A 13514-nucleotide genomic window follows, 5' to 3' on the forward strand; every position below is an offset into this window, starting at 1 on the left:
ACAGGGGGAGAAGAATACAAGATCTTCCCAACCTAAAGGATTACAGTTGTTCTTTTAAATGGATATTGTTGTTTTTGTGCTTTTGATGGTTTTAAATTTGTATATGTTTTAATGTTTACTGTTTTTAACCTTTGTAAACCGCCCAGAGAGCTTCAGCTATGGGACAGTTTATTAATGTAATAAATAAATATAAATAATCAAGATGTTCTTGATTATCAGAGACGTTAAAGATGGATCTGATACTCCTTACTTTGAATTTTGGGCTGCAGGAGCCAGAATTATCAGTACTTACTAAATACCATTCACTGTTAATTGCTTTGGTTCTGTTACACATTAACCCACAGTTAACTTCTTTGTGATAAGCAAGGAGGTGCTCTTAATTGATCTGTCAAACAAGCCAAATCCATTGCTGTTTCCATTTAATCTACAGTGGAATGTGGAATAATTCCATTAAATCAAATCAACTACCAGCACAGTAAAAGTGGAAAATAATGCACATATGTATATGTCTTATACAGTGTAAGTACATAATAAGCTATTTCACATAGGATGCCTCTGTAACTGCATTGACTCACATTGCTCCATGCCCAGAAGCAGCTGCATGAATTGATAAGGCTGAGGTAGCAGTTCTTAAGGGCGAGTTTACAAGATAAATATGTGCTTGTCTTTCTGAAACTGTTATGACCCTTTTAGGTAGGGCAAAAATGTCCCCTTTCCTCTGCTGTTTATGGTACTCATTTTGCAAGTTGGCTACCTGTGAGCTAAACAAACATGCTTGCAATCACAATTTTTGATGACTCTTTTCTAAGTAGTCTTCAAGAACATTTAAGCAATTATAAAAGAATTATAAAAGATTTTTATCATCACATTTCGGTACTATCTAATAAAATTGCTCTTCCCTCTCCACCAACTGCATACTCCTTTGATAGTAGTGCATGTAAACCATGCGCCATTCAGCACAGCTGGCTCAGTGGGCCTGGCATTGGGTTGGCAGTGCTCTCAGGCTTGGAGGGGTGCTTTAAACATCCTAGACATTTGCTCAAAAGTTTTTTTACATTTTTTTTTAAAGTAAATTAAATTAATTTTTTAAAATTTAAATAAATTAAAAATAGCCTGGGTTACAGCAAGTGCCCAACCTTGCCAAACATTATTTATTTATTTATTTGTTTATATAGCACCATCAATGTACATGGTGCTGTACAGAATAAAACAATAAAATAGCAAAACCCTGCCGCATAGGCTTACATTCTAATAAAATCATAATAAAACAATAGGAAGGGAAAGAGAGTGCACCAAACAGGCACAGGGTAGAGTAAAACTAACAGTATAAAAGTCAGAACAAAATCAAGTTTTAAAAGCTTTAGGAAAAAGAAAAGTTTTTAGCTGAGCTTTAAAAGCTGCGATTGAACTTGTAGTTCTCAAATGTTCTGGAAGAGCTTTCCAGGCGTAAGGGGCAGCAGAAGAAAATGGACGAAGCCGAGCAAGGGAAGTAGAGACCCTTGGGCAGGTGAGAAACATGGCATTAGAGGAGCGAAGAGCATGAGCGGGGCGATAGTGTGAGATGAGAGAGGAAAGATAGGAAGGAGCTAGACAGTGAAAAGCTCTGTAGGTTAACAGGAGAAGTTTATTATGAGCAATGGGTTGGTTAGGACTTGATAATTTTAAATGCACACATTACACTATGCCTGGAAATTAATATGAAACCAGTGCACTCACTGGAGCTCTGGAGTAACATGCTTTTCCAATTCACCTACTGAGAGGCAGACTACTACTTTCTGTACCAGCTGATATCATCAGATATACCAGACAGACATAAAAGTAGAACCTGCATTAGAATAATCAAGCCTCAAGGTTATGAAGCATGGAGGTTTCCTAGATCGGAATCAGATAAAAAGCACCCCCACTTCCTCACCAATTGATTTGTTGCCTGTCAGGGAACCAGCCAGGATATCCATTCCATTTGCCCTGCCTCCTTGCTTCACCAAAACAAATCCTCAGCATTCTGTGGCCAATGGGAATGCTAATTTCTTATTAGAGTTTCCCCCCTTTAGATTCTCCCTTCCTAAGAATTTTGTATACTTCTGCAAACTTTGGGATTCTCCCAAGTATGTCAATGGCCTTAGCTAGACCAGGCTATATTCCGGGGCGAACCCCGGGATCGTCCCTGTGCGTCCACATGACGCACAGGGGATCCCAGGATCAGGGAGGGATCATCCCACCCTTGCCCCAGGATATAGCCCTCCCCTTTGGGCCCGGTTTTTCCATGGTCCCAAGCTGAGCCCTAGACTGTGGAACGTGTGGTCCGTTTCCGCAGCTTGATCCTGCTCCGCACAATTACTTGTGCGGAGCCTGGAGCCGCACATGGGGCCCAGCACTCCTCAGGAGCACTGCGCCCATCTGGGTCAGAGTGGGGGTGGGGTGGGGAAATGAAATGAAATATTAAAAAGCACCTACCTTCAGCACATGAGCTTTAAAAATTAAAAAAATGGCGGGCGCAACGCTTCTCTTCCTGAGGTCGTTGTGCCTTACGTGTAAACGGGGGCAAGATCTCACATTAATCCCAATGCAAGGTCTCCTCTCCTCTCCTCTCCCTCAGAACAAAAGGTAGGTCTAGCTAAGGCCAATGTCTCCTTGTTTTTCAGTGGCTTCCATGTTGGCTACAGTCCTGTCAGGATCCCTTAAATAGCAAACAATTGTGAGTTTGCAATTAGTGGAAACAATTATACCAATATTTGATTGCTTTGCCAAAGGGAAACAGTGCTCTTCATGAATGTGAGACACATCTCAAGGCGTGAATGGTTGTCCAACATCACTCAGGCAATTTTTTTAGTCTAACCCTTTTAACATTTCATTTGTGACATGGCAGATGCTACAGCGCATGTTCGTCCTGTGCTGTTTTGCTAATGTCATAACTGCAGATCATGTGGGAGCAGCCTTTGATGTGCCTCCTTCCTACTCTAGTGTTGTCCCAGTTTCCAGGACATCATTGCACTTTTCTTGACTCCAGGCAATGATGTTATTTATAACATCAATAAAAGAAAACAATACCTTTGTCCTCAGAAATACCCTGTATAAATGGGTGAACCAATATAGCCTAGGAACATTTCACAATAGTAGCGGTCTCTGGGCAAACATTGTACAAACAGTAATAATGTCACCATGAACACTCAACTTAAGACAGAGATATCCCTTTGTCAATTTGTTTGAGTTCTGTTATTGAGAAAAACACATACATACCAGGAAAAGAGACTGATCAATATGCTGTGCTTTGAGCTTGCTCATATCCCATTGACTTTAATGGGGTTCTGAATGAATGAAAGTGTTTGGCAAATGAGGGCTGGAATTCAACAGCCTATAAAGAGAAATGATAAAATGGCCTTGAGTAGTGCAACCACAAGACCTATCACAAGCATTCAGATGTCTTTACGAAAATGTACCTGTCATCTGAAACCAGTAAATTCTTAGATTCCCATGGTGTGAAAATGTTTCATGTTTTAGCAGGTTCTGCTGTTCCAGTTCAAATCAATCCAATCTGTCCTCACACATGCATTATCGACTTCCACAAAAATCAATGGAAACTGCACAAATATACTTGAGGGCACAACTGTCTCTGGTCCTGTACTACAGTGATTTGGTTTTGGATGGCAAGTGGAAGAGAGAAAAGCAAGTACTTACAGTAAATACTGGCATAGCTAATCTCTCAGTCAAAAGTGTGAGTTCACCACTACTGTTAGTACTATACCGTAACAGCACCTTCTGTTGTCAAGATTCCTATACACATTTCCAGAGTGAAGATTAATCAGCTATTTTCACCGATATCAGAGGAACCAGGCCAGTACAAATAGTTAACTACGTATTTTATTATTATTCATCTTTACTAAGCCAGTTTGAAAACAACTGAAAAGCGGCAAATACATAAAATAAAAACAATATAGTTAGAACTTATAACTGATCATTAGTTCGGCGTAATTAACTCTTCTTAAATTTCAGTAACATATTTAGAAATTCTGGATAAACAAGAAATATGTTTATGTTTCTATTGAAGTAACATATTGTGAAGAATACTGAATTCACCTTCAACTTAAATTACACATGTCACATTTCTGGGCTAATGACCAATTGAATTTGCATAAATCAGAATATTAAAGATGTTATTATTAGTGAGAACGGATCCTTTATTTTTGGAGTAAAAATAATATTAAATTAAACATGACTGTACACAAAGTGATCAATATTTTTTATTCTGCCATTCAACTGTTATTGTGTAACCAGAATTTCAGACACGTTTGTTTAATCATATTCATGACTTCCAGAGGAGGCGGGTAATTAAACTATGTGGCTACTTGGTCACAGGTCATTCAAGAACTGCAAATCCCAGAGATTGTACTTATTCTTGGGCTACCAATCAAAGCATATACCCTTACAAATTATTGTATTCTACATTCTTTGTGTTCAAAAGTGCCATCAAGTTAGCACAAAAGCAGGCAACTTATATTAATACCATTAGCATCAGCTGAATCCTATTCCTAAACACAATGTTCATATTGCATCTATAATAAGTAAAGCATTTTAAAGATGTGCAAGGCACTAGTCTTGCAAGTGCCCAGTTTAGTGTCTTGCGTAAAGTGAGACTGGTAGCGTCAGCTTAATCCAGAGTGGAAAGTTGTCTGCCCTGCACATAATTCCACACCGTTTGGCAGGGTTAGTTGCTAATGTTCATTGGGGGCAGAATCTGAAGTAGAATGCCTTTGAGAAATCTAGGTCATCAAACAAAAAACAACAAAGCAGAAAATTATATTGAAACTGCTTAACAAGCAACATTATTCTAAATCCTGTTAACTCTTGAAATTTAACGAAGTGATGCTAAAATTAAGGAATGGATGAATTTCTTAAGAGTCATCTGCATCACAGTTGAAACCTCTGATCTAGCTCAAAAATATACATGACAGACAACTACTATGATCATAGCATGGTGCAATCTGAAAGTAGCTTAGAAATCAGGTGTGCTGAGATGCATAACAGTAGCAAAGGGTATCTAGTCTCTTCCACAAGACCTTTACAAACAAATAACTCCTGTGCAGGTGCCTGTATGTCTATTGCCCAATGAAACTGAACAGGCAACTTCGGATGCAACTGTAATTGCAGCATGCTACATTTTGAGTAAGTAACTGGAGGTGATGCATTTCAGTGGTTTTGTTCCTACATGACTGTTTCTAACTGATGGTGATGGGTGATGGTTGCTCTGCCCTACAGTATTTATGCTATGGGATTCTACAAGTTTTCATTTGGGCTCTGATGCTGTTTAACAGCTACATGAAACCACTGTAAAAGGTTGTTTGGGGACTTGGGAGTGAAGTTTCATCTGTATGCTGATGATACCCAGCTCCATTTCTACTTTACACCAAATTCAGGTGATGCTGTGGATGTTCCACACAGGTGCCTGGAATCAGTAATGCTCTGTAGGAAGACAAATAAGCTGAAGCTCAATCCAGACAACACCAAGGTATAGTTGGTTGGCAATAGTTGACCAGGAAATGGAGGTTCAGGTTGTCACAGATGAAATTACACTGCTCTAATGGACCAAGTCCACATCTTGAGGATACTATTAGATTCAGCTTTGCAGATAAATGTTCAAGTATTTGCTGTAGCATGAAATGCTTTTAACCAGCTTTGCATGTCTCCTAGCTGCAACCTTTCTTGAAAAATGGTACCTTGTCAGTGCTTAAGGTCTTCATCGATTATGAGTTTGTTTCCGTGCACAAATCAAAGTATTTATTCTAACGTTCAGGGAGCAATCTTATGGGCCCTAGATCTGACACCCCCTCCCCATCCTGTGGGTGGCGAGGGTAGGAGACTGGAGTGGTCAGAATTACAATCATCGAGGGCACAATCTTTAAGGAATCACATCCTTAAAGTCCTAAATGCTCTCATATGTGAGTGGGGAATTGGTGGCATGGGATCAGATATGGCCCACAGGGTCTTCTGATATGGGCTGAGGCCTCATCTCCTCAGTTCCATGAAGCACTTAAGCTTCAGAAAAGGAGAAAAAAATCCATTAATACCCATTTAAGTTTTTTTTTTTAAAAAAAATCCTAATTCCCACAACTGAAGGAAGGATGAACACTTCCTGCATGCTGTCACCCACCCCCTCAACTCTAGGAACTGAATATTTGAAGGACGGCCTACAGCAAGGTGAACCTGCCTGACACTTTCACCTTGTGAAGTGAGGTTGGCTACTAGAGATACGTAGTTCCCTCCTGGTAGTGGTGCCTTAACTCCCACCCACCCCAATCTGATTACTTGGCACCAAATCTATTGACTTTTAGATGCCTGGTCAAATAATTCTGTTTTCTCAGGCCTTTGTTTTTTTTTTTTGTTTGGCTTTTAGTGGTTTTAAATGGCTTTTGAGAGTTATGATGCTGTTTTTATTGTTACTGTTTTAAAACCCATTGTTAGCTGCCTTGGCAATTTTTTGTTGAAAGGTAAAATCTTTAAATAATTACGGCTTGCTACACTTTTCTGTTTCTCTGCCACCACACCAAGGACTATGTGTTTAAATTTCCTATCAGAAGGTATTGCAGGTGAAGACAGAAAGAAAGCCTGGTTAATTATAGCTATGTGGCATCTGCTACTGGAAGTGACCCTTCCTTCCTTACCCCAGAAACTAGTCACTTTAGGGTAGTGAGAGATGCTCATACTGACTTAAGTATCCATATACACAAGTGTGAACTTAGTTGTATTTTTATCTGAAGCCTACGTCTAAGCCACAGCAATACTACCAGTGAATGTATTCAGATTATTGGGCCTGTTATGCAACATGCTAAACCATGGTTAGATCCTTTTGCAGTAAATTCTTAGTGAGCATGTTTAAACCATGGTTGTGTAGCCACTATGGTTAGGAATGCTTCACATAACATTCTGTCATGGTTCACATGACATGGAATCATAGAATTATAGAATATCAGAGTTGGAAGCTAGGCCATAACATTTAGCTCAAAATGGTTAACCACCATGGTTCAGCATGTTGTCTGGACAGGGTCAGTTTTTGAAGTTGAAAATCGGTACCCTCCTTTCCCTTCTAGTTATATGAATCGATAAATTAAAATCTGTGTTTCTGTTGGCCCAAAAATAGGAAGACGGTACATAAAGTCTGCAAAGGTTTAATTTGAAGAAATAGTATTGTGGTACTTTCCCATAGTCTATAGATGTGTTACAGCTTTACAGATCTCTGTAAAGCTGTAACACATATCCATAGCTACTGAAAAGGTCCACAATACTATTTCTTTAAATTAAACCTTTGCAGACTTTATGTACCATAAGAGGCTATAATAAGGGCCCCAACGACTAATGTGATCTTGTGGACCCCTCCCACAGCCAGTAGCACCACCTTGCGTCCACCAATGGGGGCAAGCCAAGTGTCCTGTTCTTCCTCCCCCCAACACAATGCCCCCCTGGCAAATCAGATGCAAGGGGTGGCACATGTGCATACTTTCAGCTCTACCTCCTTCATTACATGTTCTCAAATAAGTATTACAATGATATGTGTATTACACAAGCTGGTAAAAATAACTTTACTGGGCATCTAGACCCAGTAAAGGCCAAGGAAGTTTGAAACATGCCTACATTATGAAATTAAATACTTCAGGTTAATAGGATTTTGAAATACCATTCTCTGATATGAGTGTGAGGGGGTGTAGAGTGAAGCTGCATAGAAGGTATTTTGGAACCAAATGTAGTATAGATAATAATGAAGGATGAAGGACTTTCTCTTAATGTAGTAACATAGTTGAAACTGGATGTATTTTCTAGTCTTGAGTTGCCGTGTGATCCTCACTAAGGCAGGGAAAGAATAATGACAGAGAAACATTCCCAAACTTTAGCAGTTAGGAATAAGTGAACTGTGCATCCACAGTCTTGTGCCAGTTCAAAGACTGTTTCTGCTTTGTCAAGTCTCAGGCCTTAGCTAGACCTAAGGATTATCCCAGGCAAATGGAGGGGTCATTTCTGCCTGCTCCCAGGATCCCCTGTGTGTCATTTGGATGCAGAGGGATGATCCCGGGATGATCCTGGGATATAGGCCTGGTCTAGCTAAGGCCTCAGTGCCAGTTCACTAGGCAGAGGCAAACCCAAATTTGCCATTGAGCATAGATTCAAGAGGAAACTGCAGCCAATCACAGCTTCCCAATAACTGTGTTTATCTGATATAGGTGTTCAGCTCAAATATATTTTACTTTATTAGATATAAGCTTAGAACAACTTTGGTGTTCATCTCAAAGTGTAGTATGTGAAATGGGCCTTGGACATGGTATCAATAAAAGGAATCAATAGCCATCAATAAAAGGATTGTACAAAACTCTGCTGCTCCATCTTCATGTCAAGGTAATGTAAATATTGCTACTGTATTGTTAAGCCTCAATCACAAATAAAACTTGATTAAAACAATAGTAAAAACAAATACATTAAAACACAACCAAAAATACAACAACAACAACAGAATAAAAACTGAATACACCCTAACAGACGTGCTTACAAACCAAAGTCATGTTTGAATAATAAGCCATGGGCACCTTAGCCAACTTTAAAAAGGCCTGGAGTAATTGTTGATTATTAACAGTGAACAACTTCCAAACCTAAAATTAGGGAGTCTAGACTCAGATGTACCAGGAACTTTGCAAATAGATAAATTAGCATGAAGCATATGCCCTGCAAAGATGCTTGTAGACTGATCCTCTGTATCTTTATTCAGAAGTAGGTCTTATGACATACTTCCAAATACATTTGCCCTGGATTACAGCCTTAAAAGCCTCAATCGTAAATGGATTTTGCAGGGTGAAGTGCCTCAGCACAATGAATGGTGAAGCAGACATGACTCTGCTTCTGTGTGCATCCATATTGTTGGATAGTTGATTACACTGTTGGAAAACCCATGGCAGTGGCATGCTAATTAAATATGGGGGTGCCAGGTTTTTCTGACTTTTCCTAGTTTTTAGGGATGTGTTTCTGGTGCCTTGTCTCTCCTTTACTTCTATAATGATCCCATACAGGCGTATTAATAAATAGTGTATTTTGCTCTTGTTCAGTACTACCATTGTGTGGAGAGGAAGTAGGTTTCTGGGGGTTCCCTAAAAGATGTTCATTAGAAAGGACAAGAATGGGTATGATTCATTTTTGGCGGCTCTCTTAAAAGCTTTGGCAGCTTTAAGAAGCCAGTTACAAGGATTATCATAACTTGGGCTTATGCCAATTATTTCAATTTTATAGACCTGCTTCCCGATTTATAGAACAGCTATATCAGCTTATGCCCACATATATACCTATTTGAACCAGAGCCTTGGCTTCTAGGCCCACTCTTATCTTCTCACCACACACTACTCCAGCTATAAAACATGCAAATACAGTATTTATCTGTGTATAACATGTAGTTAGCTCCTCAGTGTACACCTAGGCCTATTAACACAGACGAGCAGTGGCCACTTTAAAAGCAGGTATGCGGAGGCTGATCCATGTAGTAAGCAGCTGTCCCAGGAAGAGCTGACCACCCAAAATTGCTGGGGAAAGGCATGGTGTGATGTAAAGGCACAAATTCCCGTGGTGAGAGGCTGCACAAACAGCTGCCACAATGAGCAGCTTCTACTTTGCTAAGGTTCTCGGTTGCTGCAAATGAGCCCAAGAACAGGGAATGGGGTGGGTGGGGGAACAATAAATCAGGAAGTAGATGGGAAAATTAGGGAGCCATATGCAGATAAAAGGAAAGCAAAATGTTTTTGCTGATTTGGGGAGAGAATCAAGTATTGGCAGAACCTTTACCAGAGTTTGAAAGCTGCTGCCCTACCTTGCTTAGACTTAGGGCCAAAACTAAAATTACCTGGGGGATGTGTGTAAGAGTTTCCCCACTTGTTAAAAATTATGATAACGAAAAAGAAGCTTCTGGAGATGGCAATTTATATCAGAGGCTGGGGAGTGAGGAAAGGGGTTGCTTCAACTTTTCCCACTTGACATTTTACCCAGTCAGAATCCAAGTCTATGCCAAAGCTGCTTTTCCAGGGACAGGTGGAAAAGAGGTAAGTGGTAAAGTGGCTTCTACTCATCCACCCATACCTTTCCTCCTGCAAAGGACTTTGGGAAAAGGTTAAACAGCTTCCTTGTCATTCCTTTGGTCAAACTGTCAGCACAAACTGTCAACCAAGAAGTTGAGCCTGTTGTATGTGTCCACTATGCAACATCTACTCTGGCCCTTGGATTTATTTCTCCATCATCATCTTTAATCATTTCAACCCATTAGAACTACACAAGTTTCCACGCAGCAAAATGATGGAATATGCTCAAGGATGGTTGTTCCTTGCATAATATCCCTTCTGCATATCTGTTCTTTTAATAAGTAGTTTCTTTTGCTTAGAAAGGCCCTTTTGGGTACAAGCCATCACTCAGTTGTGCAGAACATGCTTTGCATATAGACAGTCCCTATTTTCATCGCTGGCATCTCTGGAAAAAGGATGACTGGCTGCAGGACTAGGAAGGATCTCTGAATGAGGCCTTGGAGTGCTTTTGTGAGTTAGAGCAAAGGTGGGTAGAAGGTAGATCTCCAGATGTTTTGCATTTCAACTCTCAGAACCTCTTGTCAGCACTGCAAATGGTCAGGAATGCTGGCCTCCCCCGAGTTACAGCAGATAGTGCTGGACTATATGAACCAGTGGTTCATAAATGACTATATGAACCAGTACTCATAAAACTAACATTCACAAACCCTAACAAAAAACAAATTTCTCTTTTAAAAATGCAAGATTCTTAAAAATGCAACAGATGTTCATCCAAAGTACTATCTTATTTTTTCAAATCTCACATTATGAAGATTGCTTTTTATTGAAAATTTGAAAACACACACACACCAAAATGAGGGTTGAGCTGTTAATCTGTTGTCTAATAAGATGTTTCCTTGAACACATTATAGACTAAGCTATCGATACAGTACTCCACTGGCTGATCATGCTTGCCAAGTTCTTCCTGACTTCTTTACAGAATCAAGCTACCAACATTCCTTGGAGGGCAAATTGTGTAATCATGTACATTTCCTCTCTTGGTGCAGACCTCTAAAGCAGAGTTCTATAATACACAGTTGCCTTATACATTTGTTTAAAATTGGTTTTTTTACCATGTCATTTAAATATGAAACTTCGTCCCAGCTCAAACTGTTTAAGAATCATCATTACTGCATGTACAGTGAATGTACCACTTCAGAATGCCCACAAGCAAGTTGATTTAATCTAAATGTCAGAGGTCAGTTGCACAAGGTCATTTTTTAAATAGTGTAATACAAACATATCCTTCCGATTTATGTTACAGAATATTTTCTTGCCAAGACTGCAATGCAAATACTTCAGAATATTCTTCCACAACCATTTCATACAATATTCTAAATAAATGGGTTGGGAAATGGAATTTAAAATTTTATACCATTTCCCAGAAATATATCCTGACCTTACCTGTAAAAATTGGTTTTCCTGAAACCCACTGATCTGTGTAGCTTGCCAAAGAATTAATTCACAGCTGAGAAGATACTTATAATTGGAAGTTATAAGATTGTTGCTTGCAAGGCTTACCTACCCATTGTGTTAACATTCTGACAAAGTTAGCCCATATCAGAAAATCTGAAAGAGAATGTCTACCAGGTGGCAACTGCATCTAACTTGTGAGTGGCATAAATTGGGACTCAAAAAGTTAATTTGAACTGCAAAAAATAAGCTTATATTAATTTATAAGCAAAGTCATAAACTGGGTTTGATCCAGATTTATCTATACATAGAGTAGACCTGTTGAAACCAATGGGAGTCTGTGGCTCTGCTATAAATATTCCTGAATCTGGATCCAACCCATTCTCTTTATTTAACTAGACAAATATTTTTATTCCATCCTTTGGCATGACCACTTCCAAAGTAGCTAGCAAAACACAAGAATAAAAATGAATACAGTGCTCCACATATACAATTATGTAAGACACTCCTGCAGAAAACTAATATGGATGTCAAAAGGTATTTGCTTGGTCTCACCTATGGCAAAGTACATCCCATGTAATTACAAAAAGTGCAAAACAGACTAATCCAAATATTAAACCAGTTCCCTACTATGTTGTAATCATGGGGCCTCCTTCAGAGATTATGAACTATGCAACACAGGAAAGCTTCAGGGATTTTCAAGTGGTTAGGGCATTTAATGAAGTTGACAGAGACACCCTTTTAATCAAGCTGGTTACAAAGGCTGTATCTATGTAACTACTCAAGATGAGCACATCAATGGATGGGAAAGGCATAAACGTCTGTATTCATAAACTAGATCTATTCACCCAAGAATCATTACAATGAATGTTAATAATGCCAGTGCAATCCCATTCCAAGGCCCTCAAGCTCCTCAAAACTGTTGAACCAAATTCTCTTCGGAGTCACATATCTACTGAAGCAAGTGTAATTGCACTCAAAATACTGAAATCTGAATTTGCAGTTGTACATTTGCCAAAATAATTCATAACTAACAAAACGTTTCTAGTTTGTGTCACCGATGCAAGGAGTAAGTTTGCTTTGAAACGACATACCTTGAACTTGCAATTTCCACTTTAGTTCTTGACATGGCAGCTGCACGCTGGGCGCCCTCGAGTGCTCGTTCCACTTTTTCTTTAGTTTTTGTGTTCCTTATTGGTATAAGCTGCTTCCTTATTCCACGGACCAAAACATTGTTTTTGTACTTTCCCTCTTCCTTGGTGCCATCTGGAAACATGGTACATCCATATCCATGTCTCTTATTGTTTAGCCACTCCCCTTCGTATTTCATACCATTTGAGCGCTCGCTAATACCAAAACCACTACGCTTGTCATTCTTCCATTCTCCCATGTACGTTTCTGTTGTGGTGGCATCTACGTGGTCTTCTACTGGGCAATAATCGCAATCGCCATCTCCGAAACTAATAGTAGAATTGGCATCACTAGAACTAATCCTGCTCATAGCAGCATCACTCCTGACAGAGCTACGTTTGCTAGAAATTGATGATTTTGATTCAGATTTTCTAAGTTTTATACTACCAAGAAGGGATCCTCTTCTGAACAAGCCTCCTTTTTTCTTACTACCAATACCTTCAAGATCACTGTGAAAATTTAGCACAAACCCTCCTCTTGTTCCAGCTGGACTGTCCGAAGTAATGTCATGTAGAACAGTGCCATTGCTCTGCTCGCTACGGAGTGAAGATAGAGATGTCCGGAGGGGTGAACGGATCACCGTCGCCATGCCGTAAGGAACACTTTGCCGCATACCATAGCCATGTCTCATCCCTCCTGTCCATTGTCCCTGGTACGTACCTTTTCAAATAAATAAAAAGAAGGAAACAGTAAATATCTGATGTTTATATTCATAGTGTTAATAGTCCTGAATATTCAACTTCATTTTTCACCACTAAAATATGAACTTAGGTCTAGAATCACTTCTCTTTTTCTTACAAATAATTTAGATAGGAGAGGACGGTTATATATTTC

The 13514-nt window shown here is 39.4% G+C and overlaps 1 protein-coding gene across 1 annotated transcript in view; it reads right to left on the reverse strand.

Moving 5' to 3' along the window:
- Positions 1 to 13514, reverse strand: part of JPH1 (junctophilin 1) — a 77907-nt gene that overhangs the window by 57341 nt on the left and 7052 nt on the right. The window contains exon 2 of the mRNA XM_063130848.1: positions 12584 to 13340. Coding sequence (XP_062986918.1) covers positions 12584 to 13340 — 757 coding nt within the window. The remainder of the gene's footprint in view (positions 1 to 12583; positions 13341 to 13514) is intronic.

Source organism: Elgaria multicarinata, chromosome 7, assembly GCF_023053635.1.
Source record: "Elgaria multicarinata webbii isolate HBS135686 ecotype San Diego chromosome 7, rElgMul1.1.pri, whole genome shotgun sequence".
Taxonomy (NCBI): Eukaryota; Metazoa; Chordata; class Lepidosauria; order Squamata; family Anguidae; genus Elgaria; species Elgaria multicarinata.